General features: G+C 42.4%; 1 protein-coding gene across 1 annotated transcript; it reads right to left on the reverse strand.

Moving 5' to 3' along the window:
• Nucleotides 1–429: 429 nt before the first annotated feature.
• On the reverse strand, nucleotides 430–15,145 carry LOC104918784 (inosine-5'-monophosphate dehydrogenase 1b). The gene is given in 16 exon segments (XM_027272034.1): nucleotides 430–551; nucleotides 1,194–1,277; nucleotides 1,356–1,499; nucleotides 1,592–1,736; nucleotides 1,919–2,062; nucleotides 2,424–2,519; nucleotides 2,610–2,737; nucleotides 2,866–3,037; nucleotides 3,133–3,220; nucleotides 3,309–3,515; nucleotides 3,988–4,062; nucleotides 4,160–4,261; nucleotides 5,721–5,769; nucleotides 8,860–8,940; nucleotides 9,123–9,221; nucleotides 14,666–15,145. Coding segments are annotated over 16 exon segments (1,851 nt in total). The 5' UTR covers nucleotides 14,881–15,145; the 3' UTR covers nucleotides 430–529.
• Nucleotides 15,146–15,172: the final 27 nt, after the last annotated feature.

Here is a 15,172-nt window from a genome sequence, read left to right on the forward strand (position 1 = left end):
CCATGGCCGTTTTAGACTCACTAATATTAAACAGGACACATAAACACAGTGCACCTTCACTTAGTTTGTCCTAACACACACTTTAAACTATTTCCACACACTCGTAATTCATCAATCACGCACGCATGTTCATTCTCTCACTACTATCAACACACACAAAAAAAAAACGGGATTGGCTGCATACTCAAGATACAGGTGTGTGTATGTCATTCTGAAAACCCTGATGCGCCGCTTCTTGAGTGCAAAATCCCAGGTGTTCGAGAGTTTGGGGTGTCAGTTTGAAGGTTATCACTCACTCACTCACTCCGCTGTGTTGCCTCTTTCCTTCCCCAAAAGCAGCTGGCTTGGATCGGAGAGAGAGTGAGGAACGTGGTGGATACGATGCAGAGGGGAGGGCAGAGAGGGTGTAGTTGTTGGTGGTGCGTTTTTTTTGTTTGTTTTTTTAGCAGAAGTGGCGGTTTTAACATTTGGTCACTGTTAGATTGGGTATGTCAACGTGCACTGCTGATCCGCACCCTGTGCCCACCGCTCAGTAAAGCCGCTTCTCATAACTGTGGAGGGAGAGAAAAATCAGAGTAATCAGTGTCTAAAATTAAACGCAAAGTGCTCAGCACATTTCATCAACTGATACATACAGGTTTTTTTTATGGTTTTTGGCTGATTGCCAAATTGCATCTGCACAAGAGTAAAAACTTCTAATCTTCCTGCTCGTCGAGCCAATAATAATAACGGGAAGTATAAATCTCTTTGCTGCATTGTCTCTTTTTTGTTGCAGCTGCAAGTTCTTGCAGTGTTTTCTAACAGGAAGTACAATAATTGGAGCCAAGCTGTTTCTTGGCAACATAATGATCATCTATGAGTCAAAAAAAAAAAAAAAAAAAAAAAAAAAAAAAAAGCACAATTTTAGAGTTCCTATTCCTGCTTCAGGAAGTGGCAGATTAAATATCCTGCTCTCACTTTTGTTACAAGTCTGTCCTAATTTCTTTTAACACCGACTGTGATTTAGAACTCAACTTTTTGGAGTTGACAGTAAGTTTGTGCACGATCTTTCAGAAGACTGATATTTATGGAAGTACAACTAACAGATTACATTTTGTTCCAGAATAAAGTGTTCTCTATTAAGTGTTACGGCAAGTATCCAAAGATGATTTCATGTAGCAAAGTCGTGTGTTTGTGTTTGTTTTTACACTTACGAATGGAGACCATGAACTCCTCCCTCCACCTGTGCAGACATGGTCCTCTTCTCGAATTTCAGCTCTCCAGAATACATCATGGAACTGAGAGAGGACAGACACGTTGTGAAATATAATATAACGTCTGTGTTATGACTAGTAACTCACACACAAACTACTCACCGGAGAACAGACAGACTCTTGGCCCCGATGTCCTGGCAGCCATGTTGGATACCAGCTATCAGGTAAGGTACAAACTTGTGGATGGAGCCCTTGTCCTGGACCGAGCCTGACACGCCTTGGGCTACCTTCACCTTGTCGCCCTCACTGTGGAGACACATTAATCAATATTCCTCGGATGGACTCATTCGCATTATAAAAAGCTGCTCATGGAATTTGGCTTTTAGCTTCCCTCGTACCTGAAATAGCGTTTCTGGCTGCTGGTGCTCTTCTCCATAGCGTCCAGGGAGCCCATACCGCGGTACTTTTTCAGCCGCACGCCATCTGAGAAGAAGTACTCCCCTGGAGCCTCGGTGGTTGCCGCTAGCAACGAGCCCATCATAACTGGAGTGGGAGAGAGAGAGAGAAATATTTTTTTATTACCCAATCCAACATCCTCACTGCTGTGATAAACTGCTTTGTTGTTACGAAGACTGGATTCAAGCTGTATCAACAAGCTGCATGAAATACGACCATTACACGGATCCAGTCCACATTCCTGCGTGTTCGAATCTTTCAAATCTCACCGGTCGACGCTCCAAGAGACAGAGCCTTCACCACATGGCCCACGGTCTGAATGCCGCCGTCAGCAATGACTGGCACCCCGAAGCGCCTGGCGTACTCTGCAACCTTGTACACCGATGTCCCCTGGGGCCGCCCGCACGCCATGACTAGAGGGCGTGAAAACATATCAAACCATGATTGCCATGGAAACACGCCAAATAAAATAATCATCTTGTAAAAAATAAATATATTTGCACTTGTGACCCTTGTGAGATATTATCAGGCCTAACACGTCTGGTATGTTCTTGGATTGTTGAACGTGACCCAGTCTGAGCATGAGAGGCCGGTCCCCATGGCAACCCAGAATGGGGCCTTGGCAGATCTCCATGACAACTAGGAGTGGTCTCAGGGTATTTGTTACTGTTGGCAACTGATAGCCTTTTGTCTCAGTGTAGCAGCCAGATTACGAAGGAGTACAGCTGGCAGTTATGTGTTAACGTGTAGCACGTCGGCTTAAGAGACACATACCTTCCTGTGTGATGCAGATGGAGCCGCAGCCCATGCCGACTCTCAGAGCATCGACACCGGCATCGATCAGATTCTTGGCCTGGGCTGCTGTAACAACTGTAGGTGAGGGAGAATACAATAAAAATGTTCAGGCCAAGCCAGTATAAAGAAAGCGGTGTACAAAAATCACAGAGGCAGCAGACTCACCATTTCCTCCTGCCACTTGCAAGTCCGGATATTTCTGTTTAATATAATTTATCATGTTGATTTGATACACCGAGTTGCCCTGTGAAGAGTCCTGGAGACGCAAAAACAGTCATGATTTTAGTACAACACTGTTGGTCTACAACATTACCACATTTCCTGTTTATCAGGGGAACTGATTACAAACACATTTATGTACTTTTAAGCAACATGTGCTCGAACAAATCCCCCCAACTTTGGTTTCCAAGCGTTCTCAGACATTTATCGACCAGAATCCAAGCATTCGTCCTCCCTGGTGCCGATGGCGGCGCCACACAGCAGCTGTTTGCGCGAGTCTTTGGAGGCCAGCGGGTAGTCCCTGTTCTTCTTCAGATCTGTCCTGGCAATGATGGCCACCAGCTCGTCGTTGTTATTTACGATGGGAAGCTTGCCTGGGCACAGGAGGAAGTGGAAGTTGAGGTTATTCAAACCACACAAGAGACCCAAACCCGACTAGAAACTGCTGATGTCACGCGTGAACTTTCACCTTTTTTACTGCGCTGCAGAATATCGTTGGCTTCTTTCAGTGTAACACCGGCTGGGGCCACTACCAGCTCCTCTCTCTTCGTCATAGCCTTGGAGATAATGAGAATAATTTTAATGTGAGAATGATCAAAACGTAAAAACTGACTGACATACTGTCCATTCAGAAGAAATACACACCTCCTCCAGAGGTTTGTTGTGGTCTTTCTCAGAAAGGAAGTCGATATCTCTGGAGGTGACGATGCCCACCAGTTTGCTGCCCATTTTGCCTGTCTCTGTGACAGGAATACCAGAGAAGCCATGTCTTACTTTGGCCTCGAACACATCCCCGACTGTGTGGCGCGGACTCATCACCACCGGGTCTGTGATAAAACCCTGCTCAAACCTCTGGAAAGCAAAAGAAACCAAACATAATAATTATTACTATAGAATTTTCTCTCTTTTTATGTGTGCGAAGCAGCAGAAAACCAAACGCCACACGCAGGACATGAATAAACATGAATATACAAAAACACACTCAAAACCAAAAACACACAAACATAACATTAATATGTAAAAACACACACACACACACACAAAAACCCAAAACACACAGAAAACACCTCACACAGATGGAAGACATTTACCGAAACCTATATAGAGACAAGATGACAAGAGAGGTCAAGGCTGTGGTTCATGCGAGAGCTGGGTCAGGTGTTGGGACATGCAAGTGTGCAACGATGAGGACATCAACAAAACAGTTAACACAACAATATCTACTACTACTACTACTACTACTACTACTACTACTACTACAACAACATCAAACACAAAGAAGATTTTGACGATAGGTCTTTGTACACATGAAGGATGATCATACCTTAACCTTGCGGACCTCATTGGCTTGAAATTCTGGTGTGCAGTTATGGTGAATGATGCCAATGCCTCCCATAAGCTAAAAAAACAAAAACAAGATTATGTTAGAATTGGGCAATATATATATTTTTTTAAAGTCAATATTTCAGCACTTTTTTGGTGAAGCAGTGTCTTACCGCCATTGCAATCGCCATGGCTGACTCTGTGACCGTGTCCATGGGGGAGGAGATGAGAGGGGTCTTCAATGTGATCTTCCTGGTCAGTGCTGATGTCAGGTCCTGACAGATGACAAAAAAAAAGAAAGAAAGAAAGAAGGGGGAATGCACATTTTTAATGAGGACTTTGTTTCTGTTATTTTGCACATCAGCCACCAGGGGGCAGACTAAACCTGGCAGATGCAAGATGCTGCTGCACTACCAAGAGGTTAATACTGGCCTTCAACCTCAAACGACAGGAAGCCCACAAGGCCAATTTAAGCAGACTTGGTGTACATTTTTAAGAGCCGTTTCTTAATTTAAAATGTGCATAATTTTAGGTGTTTTTCTGTGATATGAAATGAAAAGCGCGGTTCATCAAAAGAACTCCTTTTCAGGAACAGAAAATGGAAAAAAGATCCATATTCTCTGTATCTCAAAAACAGCCACATTTCACTTCATGATTCCCACGACAGCCTAGCACCAGATTTTGTGTTATCTTCAGCCGTGTGAAAATAACAGCATTCCTCGCACTTGGGAACCGTCTTATCTGGGACAGACGTAAACCGCGGAGGCTTTTCTCAGGGGGGTTCATGGTGAAGGTAACACCACTTCTCCATTTAGAGAGCACAACTGCACCGACGTGCTAAATTCAACTGAGAGTTAAGAGAGAACATCGCGGGCCCTGAAGAATTTCCCACAACAGCTCCGCACACATGTGGCCTCCCTCTTCGTGTTTCTCACACCTTACACGTGCGCAAAAAGCTGAAAGTATCTCATGGATTTCAGTCCGATCTACTGAGCTGCTGTGTGAACATAGACGACTCCATTTTAAAGTTGCGACTCAGGCCAAACGTGGAAGCATTTGTGTTATTCAAGCCTGAATAGACCCACTATGCTGGTAAAAAAAACTAGGGCAAGGACCAAGACTCTGTGGAGACAGCTAACCCATGACAACATGGCGAGGCAGACAAGCATCTCGCACAGGAACGAGAGCTCTCTTTTTTAACTCTGGAGGCAATGGGGAGAGATTAGAGATATCAATTAAAATTAAAGCCCCCCTCAGATGGACAAAGCAGAAAGAAAGGGATTTCATCTAAAGCCTTGAGATTAACTCTCTCCGTCATCTGCCGAGAGAGGTGGATGAGCAACCGAGCAGACACAAATGTAAACACATGGGGTGAGGGAGCAGCCAGTGGGTGACCACATCGGGTAAAAATAGCAGCGTGGCGAGGAGAGAAGAAATTATGCAGACGGTTTTAAACAAGACTTGTTTTGTAAGTGCTGCGATTCTTAAAAAAATGAGGCCGAGTCTGGAGTTGAGAGGGTTTTTACTGTAATAGGGGTGATGGTCTGTGCCAAAGAATGCGCTGTCTGCTGACACTGCCACATTGTTCAACTGTCACGATGTGGAAGAAACTGAAGAAATCAATGGCTCGTTCTTTAGTATACCTGGAAATGTCTCCGCTCAGATGTGACAACAAACCCTCCACGCTTCATTCTTGAACTCTCAAATATCTTCCTCACGCGTGTGCGTACTCACCACTTCGTCTGAGGTGAAATCGATGAAGCCGGGTAAGATCAGGAAGTCACTGGAAGACAGAAACAAAATGCAAAGTAAGAGGATAATCCAACTCGGCGCGGCTGTGAGGTTTAAAAGCTTCCACACAAACATTGTGTTTAAACTTGTCATCCATTTTAAAAAAAAATATGCAAAATATCTCCACACAAGAGTAGAAATATTCAACGGATTGAAAAACAATTAAAACAGGATTACTTTTAAATAAGAACATGTAAAAACAGATGAAATCATATCAAAGAGTTTCAATCAACCTTTGAATTAAATAGTTAATTGTTAGACTTTTAATTAGTCTGCCACAGTTTACAGCCTGCGGTGTATTGTTGGGACACACTTTTAGGTCTCGTCACGTCTCCCAGAACATTGTCAAGTGGTGTGGTGGCTGAGTACAGACACTGAGTGAAGTGTGTGTCCTGTACTTGGTGAAGAAAAGCTACAGTTGACCTCTTTCAGCTCTCGGCCTGCGTAAACACAATGAGAGGCAGAAGGAGATGAAGTGGTGGAGCAAGAGCTAGACACGGGAATTGGTGTGTTTGTTTTCCAAACCCGGACAACCTGCGTTTCGTGGTTTGTGCAGATGGGTGTGAAAACAAGCAGTGGACAGACGGGGAAGGAATAAGAGGAGGATTTTGTGTGCCGTGTGTAAGAGTATGTGAGCAATACGGGTGGATGTGTGGAAGAATCTACATGGGAGAGTTGAGAGTGAAGGTTGATGGGCTGACAGATTTCTGCTGCCTCATTGTGAGTGGGTGGGGGGTGGGAGACAGGAAGGTCTGAAATAGTTGCACCAGATGCGACACGTCCAGGGAGGAGTCCTGCTTGTTTTCCCCTCGACTTTTAGAGTCCAAACACACCCGCAGACATCAGTGTCGGGACGGTAACGAAGCCCAGCACACATCTGCTAGCATTTAACAGCAGCCACAAACCTCAGCTACAGCACACAGGCTGCACCTACTTGACTCGGGGTCAGCTCCACTCCAGAGCTCATTGTGTGTCTGGCTTTGAATTGTAAAGAAAACACTGGCATGGTGATGCCTTATTATGGTTTAGATTTGAATGTTAAATGTAGACAAATGCACGACGCTAAGCGGGAGTTGTTTTTCGAAGTACAACCGAAAGGCCACAACTGCTTGTGCACGAGCGCCTCTTTTTCCCCTCGTCTGGCCTTTAAATGCAGGAAAATCTACGTCATAGTATGCCCACACCCAAAGAAAACATCAAAACATCTGAGTGCATGCTGCCCAGTGTTTTGGAAATGGAGCAGGGTGAATCTCAATGAGTAACATCTGTATGTCTGGCTTGTATGAAAAAGACACTGACAGAAGACTATTATTACACTACAGTTATCATAAGGAATTAATTAGCTACAGTAGCTCTGTCATAACTAATGTGTGCCAGCTGTGGTTAACATTAAAATCAGGATTCAAAACAGGTTGGTCTGAGTTTCCATATAATGTGCCCCGAAGGCTCAAAAAGGTAAGACAGACTAAACGGTGCCGCCTAGGACTTGTGAGAATGCGGCCCACTTTAAACCTCGATTACAGGGATCTTTTGTTGGAGCACGTTTACAATATCTCGGTGTATAAAACACAGTTCATCACTTTGCCTCAGACGGTGTAATTAAAAGGGCAAGGAATCCAATTTACCCATCTCTGTCTATTCAGTCAGAAACACTGGTGTATCTTCACTTCCTAGGCTGTTTCAGTGAGTGTTGACAGAAATATATAAGGTTCTTAAGCAGATCTGATTCAGAGTGTTCACGATCACACCCAAGACGATGATTTCGGCATGTGGTTGAAGGTCACAATCAAGGAGGAAGCTGTTACTCTCACCAAGCTGTTTCTGTCTTCCTGTGTTTGTATCTCACTCACTCTGGGTGTGTTTAATTACATCTACTTCCTGAGGATAATAAAGAAAAAGTAAAAAAGATGCTAAACTTATTCTATTTTTAGATCCAGTACCTGTTAAGTGCATTAGTAGTGGAACGCACAAGCGTTGATTGGGGATGATTCGATTTAAATCAAAAAGACATGCAGAGAAAAGAAATCTTCAAAGAAATCTAGCAGTAGAGGTCGAAACGTTTCAGTTATCATCTATATTTGTAACACTTGAGTTATGAATGAGCGTTCAACAAATGGCTCGACAAGCTCCACAAGAATGATGCCGACTTTCATTGTAAAACAACCCCACCCACCCCGATTCCTCCTGCAATGCACATGATGTCAATTCAAGCCGTCATGTGCGCAGACCTCCCTTTGGTCGTGATGTAGCTCATTACAGTGCCGAGGGGTCATTCAATCACACGCGGACACCATTACGTTTCCTATTCAGTTAGCATCTGTAAAGGAAACTCGTGGATACATCCTTCAAACTATGGTTTTGTTGTGCGGACGGAGATGCAGTATGGACTACCATATATCATGCAGACTAATACATTAACTAATGGTCTTTCGGGGAATGCTGAGAGGGCTTCTTAAGCATTGATTGTAGTGGTTGTCAGAGCCTGAGGGAAACATATTCAAAAAGGTGAAGCAGTGTGATGGAAGAGAGAACGGCATGCGTCTCAGTGTACCACTACAATTCAGGCACAATGCTTTGCTTATGCCATTTATGACTAAGAAAATAAAAAAGGGTCACTACATGGATTAGGGAAGACAATCATGAAGTTCATGAATGGATTCCCGTTTGTCACGAGAATGCTTACCAGAGCCAATTGAGGAGTTGACGTGACTTGATCGCTACTAGTTTTGGGTGAGAAAGTGGCGAGCTGTTCTGTCACGCGTGTTGCATTGACAGGACAGGTCGTGCACTTCGATGGTTAGTTCAAGTTAATAATGCAGTTATGTCCACAGGAAGCAAATTGGATCCCCATGACTAAGATCAGGTTGAGCGTTGCCAACAAGCCCTTCGTTTACACTCAGCATACATGCACTTTCATCGACAACCGGATTGATATTTTGGCATGGTTTGATTCAGTCAAAGTAAAGCTGCATGAGAAGGACAGTCATTTGCTTCTCCCTTTTATGATTTCACTATTCGTATAGACAGAGGATTCGTAACAGCACAATTTCAAAACAGTTTTGAAGAGGACTGTTTTACTCACTTGTAAGTCAACCCATCTCCTTTAGAGCATAGCTCTTCAGCCGTATGACCATCGGAGACAACGCACTGTTGGTCAGATCTGCTGGTTCAAAATGTGTTGGCCATTACAAAGAACTGCTGCGTTTACACTTCACCCACCATTGCGCGGAAGGTGAGGTTTTAAAAAAATAAAAAATTAGGAGACCTTACTTTGAATGAATTTCATTACTTAACTAAAGATTTTCAGAAGAAGAGAAAAAAGCAAAGTCTGGGGATTCAACTCACTTGTATGTAAGGCCATCTCCAATCGAGAAGAGCTGCTGAGCCGAGAGTCCGTCTTCAGGGACATAGCCTGTGCCACCGCTGATTAGGTAATCCGCCATGCTGCAAAATGAGAAACAGGAGGGGAAACTTCAATCAACTGTGCAGGACTCTGATTTAAAAAAAAGGCAGAAGGATGCTCTACGAGAACACAAGACATCCACTCTGCAGGCAGAGCTTTGGTGACCTTCTCACAGGAAGACATAACCATAGCAACATCAACATTTCCCCCGGCTGGTTGCAGGGAGGTTAGTGCGCCTGTGCTGCAGGTGCAAGATGCAAAAACAAAAACATGGAAACAAACATCTAAATTTTATGTAATTAAACATACATAAACTGGAAGAAACACCAACACATGACTGTATGAATCATGTGGTTTTATGCACTAGGAGAGATTTTGTTGTCTATGCATTACAAAAATATTAAAAAGCATAATTTAAGATGCATAAAAAAAAAAGAAAAACAGTGCATAAGCCATAACAGTGCAGCAGTCCCACACACAACCGCGTGTGAAGCAAACCATGGCCGGGTGACCCACTAACATATTAACTGTGCCACTACAGCTGCACGCTGTTAAAACGAGGGATGCCTGTAATGCAGACGCATATTAAAAATATTCTCCATAAAAATGTCTTGGCTGTTTAAGTGTATTTACCAGCCTGGTGACCAGCAGTACGTAGCAAACACTAGCTGCGCACACCACCACGTAAACAAAATATGCTACATTCAGACATCTTTGTTTATACAGCGAGGCTGCAACGCAGTCATGCTGGTGTTACATCACTTTAGCCACGTTAGCATCCACGCAGCCATCACCATACCTTGTTAACCACGAGTGAAAACATTGGTTCACATTTCCAGACAAACCAGACGCATTTTAGGGGGAATATACTGCGTAAAAAGCTCAAATTTAAACATAATAACTCACGTTTTGAGGGTTTAATATAAGCCGAATTTAGGAGAAGCTCTTTATATACACCATGAGGTGAAAATATGCTGTAGTTTATACAAAACCTTTCTAATAACAGAGATAACCTTATTTTAGTTGAGTTTTAAAGGGGAGTCTGGTGCTGCGTTCAGGCGTAACTCGGACTTTCGCCAACAAGCCTGTTCGTGCATGATATGACAATATCTAATTACATCACTGTAGCCACGTTAACATCCGCGCACCCATCACCATACCTTGTTAACCACGAGTGGAAAAATTGGTTCACATTTCTAGCCAAACCAGACGCATTTTAGGGGGAATATAGTGCGTAAAAAGCTAAAAATGTTCATATATTGATCATGTTTTGAGGGTTTAATATAAGCCGAATTCAGGAGTAGCTCTTTATATACACTATGAGCTTAAAACCAGTGCTATAGTTTATACAAAACCTTTCTAATAACAGAAATAAAATTATTTTAGTTGAGTTTTAAAGGGGAGTCTGGTGCTGCGTTCAGGCGTAACTCGGAGTCGCCAGCCAACAAGCCTGTTCGTGCATGATATGACAATATCTAAATATTATCAGCAGCATATTTAGGGAGTGTGTACCATATGGGTACATTTAAAGTTTTTACAGTTTAACAAGTTTAAAGGGGAATACATTTTTAAATTTAACCACAACACACACACACATAATATATTTTTACGCAGTCGCCATGACAACTAATTCAGTTAACTGCCAACCGTTAAATTAGCAAACCGTTAGCTGTTAATCGTTATAAAAACAGCCAGCTGTTGATTATTAAATAAATAAAAAACAGTTATTCACATATTTAACACATGGGAATTTGTTTTTTTTCCTAATTTAATGCGTCTGATACAAGTTACACATGATGTCGCGGACGTTAGCTCATTAGAAACACCCTTAAATAAGGATAGGTATTAATAAAATAGACATTAATGCTACAATAACATTAAACGACGACCAGACTGAAGTGCAGATGCGTTAATAATCCACTAATGTGTCCGCATAGGGTGAACTTTAAGCGGACATGAGCTGTGTCCAGTCTGCGTTAGACTACCAGACATGTGGGGAAAGCAGAGACCGCTAGCATTTAGCATTAGCGTGCATGCACCTAGAGGGGGTAAAAATAAACGCACCTGAGGCTTCAAAGCAAAAGCTTAACCATTAAACATGTAGCCAGCTTTTTTTAAATATATCAATGAAGTCCCAACACCTTTTTCCTTCCCTAGACCGAGTAACGTTAGCTAGCTACCTTAAAAAAACAGGGGGGAGCAGATGCCCACGTTGACCGGAAGGGATGCAACTTTCCAGCTGTGAAGCTACAACAAATCAGAAATAAATAAAGAAACAAGAACAAATTCCTTCTACCTTGAAGAGCAAACTCGAAAAAGAAGCGGTGGCTCCGAGATGTAAAAAATAAAAAAATAAAATAAGGTCTTAGCAAACTGAATCAGAAGTGATTGCCTGTCGCAGCAGCAGACAGACAAGTGCGTGTTGCTGTTATGTACTATAGCGGCGGCAGCAGCGTCACATCCCCTCTCTCCTCACAGAGGCGTGTTTAACCCCCATGGATCCAGATCCAGATCCTGATCCTGCTGCATGTGGTGTCACCGGGGAGAGGGGGGGATAAGAGGACCAGAAGTGTGGTGCCAAAGGGGTTAAAAAAAAAGAAAGTGTGTGGCTGGAGTCATTGATGAGGAAGTTTCACTAGAGAAATGCTGGCAAACTGGTTTGTCACAAGCAAAGCCACCTCCACTGCAGACTCCACTGCACTCCTTAAAAAAATGCACATATATTATATTATAACATTTTTGCATTGTCATATATTCAACCAACAGTATGTGCAACCATACTGAAATAAGGGTAGATATTTGGGTGTGGACGTATAAAAGGCAACTTTTGTTGACTCATTCTCTGATTAAGGATGCACATTTAGGTATTTTATTTTTTATTATTGTATATCAGAATCAGAAAGTGTACTTTATTGTTTTTTGTTACCGCAGCTCCCAAACGGTTAGTGATAGCAGGAAAACAAAACCTTAACAATATACCCTATACAATATCCTATATTAAACAATATATACACACTATATACACATGTATAAATAACAGTTAAATAGAACCAGTAACAGTAAAAAATCAAAAACAAGTAGCAGTCAGGTAACAGTGAGATATGAGATAATTTAGTTTTGAAATAAATAACAGTTAAATAGGACCAGTAGTAACAGTGAACTGTGCAATATTTCGCACAGATATAGCTACATATCCTTCCTTCTCTTACACTTTTAAGTCTATTTATACTTTTTTTTTGTATTGTTCATAAAATTTGGGGTTTGTTGGTGTACTGAAAGATTCGGAGCAAAAATATTATTGCAATACATCCTCATGTGTTGTTTGCTGAGCACACCTAACAGTGCAGTGTTTAGGCAGAGTACATGGTTTGAATGGCATGTCCTTTAACCTTTAAAGCAACTATATTCCACTAAACATCTTTATCCTCGATTACTGGGATTAAAAATCTACATATATTATTATGAAATACTAGCACTGTCATCCCATTTGCATATGAGCCCTTTGTGTGTGTGTGTGTGTGTGTGTGTGTGTGTGTGTGTGTGTGTGTGTGTGTGTGTGGTTGTATTTCAGGTAAAATCCATGTAAAAAGGGCTTTTACACTCTTTTATTTGCTAGATATGCCAAAGTAAAAGGATCTAAACTGTTGTGCTTTAGTCTTTTAGCCTTTTATTTTTTGTAGTGTTGATCAAATCTAGGGGTGGTTAGTGTACCGACAAAGTCAGAGCAAAATATTATTGGAATACATCCTCACATATTGTTTGTTGAACATGTGTAACAGTGCGGATACAGTGTTTAGCAGAGTTAGATGCACATGGTTGAATGGCATTCCTTGACAGTGCACATGCATTACCTTTACCCCTTTTCAGTAGGGAGTCATGTGGCTGAACAGCTCACTCAAACCTATTGTCAAATACATGTTGGTGAATTTATTACCTTCCTAAAATACAAACTTTCATGCCTTAATGTTCCTCAACTCAGAGACACGTCACGTTGCATTTAGGCAGCTTTGTCTGAATTTCGGTCACATGTTAATCAACTGAAACTGAATTAAGTGTACTGAAAAGGAGGCAGCGACCACATTTTATTCACATGATCAGTTGCAAAGGAGCGCGGAGAGGAAGCCGCATGTAACGGACCGTAGCTTAGGTTGACTTCAGGAAATGTCTCCTGTGGCAGCTTCTCACATATCAGTCCCTATTGTTATGTAAAGGAGCACAAAATCTTGATGTGGCTCAAATTCACTGTCTCTGTAGTGCAGAAGTGGCTATACTGGCATGTGCTTGTATGACGCTGCTGAGAGAATCTAGCCCCAAAGTGTCAGTGTTACATAACACACACTCTAAATCCAGGAATATTTCAACATAATGGCCTGCGAGCATGATGCATTCAAAGGAAGGACATAACTTAAGAGTTTCTCTACATTTAAGGCCTTGCTTCAAGCACAATAGTCAAATAATCCTGCATAATATCTTGGATTTGTAATGGGGCTATTAAAGATGGCATAATGAAACAACTGCATATCCCTCCGTCAGAAGTTAGGGATTATGATTCAGAGTGGAAATTTGCCACCGGCAAGTGAACCTAGAGATGCAGAACTTTTGTGTGATATTGTATTGTGTTGCATATTGATTATGTCTTGCAGAGATTACATTACAGTTAAGATATTGAGTACAATAGAGAACCATGTGGTCTTCCCTGTAACCCAATGTGCTTCACTATCCTCTCTTGTTCTATATTAATCTTAGGTTCCTGGATATGTCTGCTGAAGTGACTCGGGGGGGCGGGGGGGTCTGTTTTCCCACTCTGTGTTTGTGTCAAATTAAATATGGGTCATTGCAGATATGGGTCAGTGGTTCTTTTATGCACTGCAGCTATTCTGAGCACTTGATCCAAGCCTTGTTTATCCTCCCCGCAGCATGCTGCTCATTCCTGCCTTGATGTTGCACTGAAGGTTTGTCGGTGCGCGCACGAGGGGGGCACAAGGGCCTCGTTAAAAATAGCACCTGACAACGACTCAAAACAAACCTCGTTTTGTGGTTTTAGCATCTGTTCATGAGTTCAAAAGTTTGATCCACGGAGCCTTCAAACAACTCCAAAATGGAGTGTATCTTTCAAAGCATGGGATTCAACCTCATGGGCATTTGCAAACTGATCTAAATGTAAGTGTGTGTGTGGATGTGTAAACTGACCCGTGGTCATGAAGTTGATTTACATGTGCAGCCTTATGAAGGTGAAGCCAGTGTAAGCTGGCAAGCGTTCTTGCTTTTGTACTTGAGGGAAAACTGAATCTCAGTCTTCAATTTCTCAAGAACTCTGACACTTGCTGGTCAGAAGTTAATCCTGAAGCAGACAAATGGCTACAAAACCAATTCCTGATACAATCTGTGACGATAGTAGAACAAACAGATGTCTTTTGATTTAAATACTATGCTTGAGTTATACCTAAAGGTGGCTCGTTGTCCATATACTTCCCCAGCAACTCACCTCTCTGGGCCTAGACCAGCTTGGATGCGTGTGGCGCTGTATCTTTGGGCTGCAGTTTCATGTCCATGTGAGGTTTGCCGGACATAATGTTCACCTTCCCGAAATGAAACACTTGTACGTGGAGGCTGAGTGTCTCCCACAATTCTCCGATAATCCACCTGCTGGCTCTCCTTCGCACCATCTGCACCAAAGTGCTCATAACCATACCCCTCCATGGTCCGTCCAAGGTCAGTCTCTAAAAAAAATCCAGTGGCCCTTTTGCACTGCTGTGCAGCTTCTCAACAGTTGCTTGCTTTTAAGTCAGTGAAAATATCCAAACAGGTGCTGGTTACATCAGGGTCCAAAGAGGAGGTTTCTGGAAACCCTGATTTTGGATGAACTTCATAACCCAAGTTTGGTTAAAAGTTACAAATTTCAAAACAAATGCAAACTCTTCATTTGTCTCTAAATATTCTTATCTGAATTCCTGTGTCTGCTCTTTTAACTCCAACGGTGCCCTCCAGGTGT

Source organism: Larimichthys crocea, chromosome XX (assembly GCF_000972845.2).
Source record: "Larimichthys crocea isolate SSNF chromosome XX, L_crocea_2.0, whole genome shotgun sequence".
In the NCBI taxonomy this organism is placed as follows: domain Eukaryota; kingdom Metazoa; phylum Chordata; class Actinopteri; family Sciaenidae; genus Larimichthys; species Larimichthys crocea.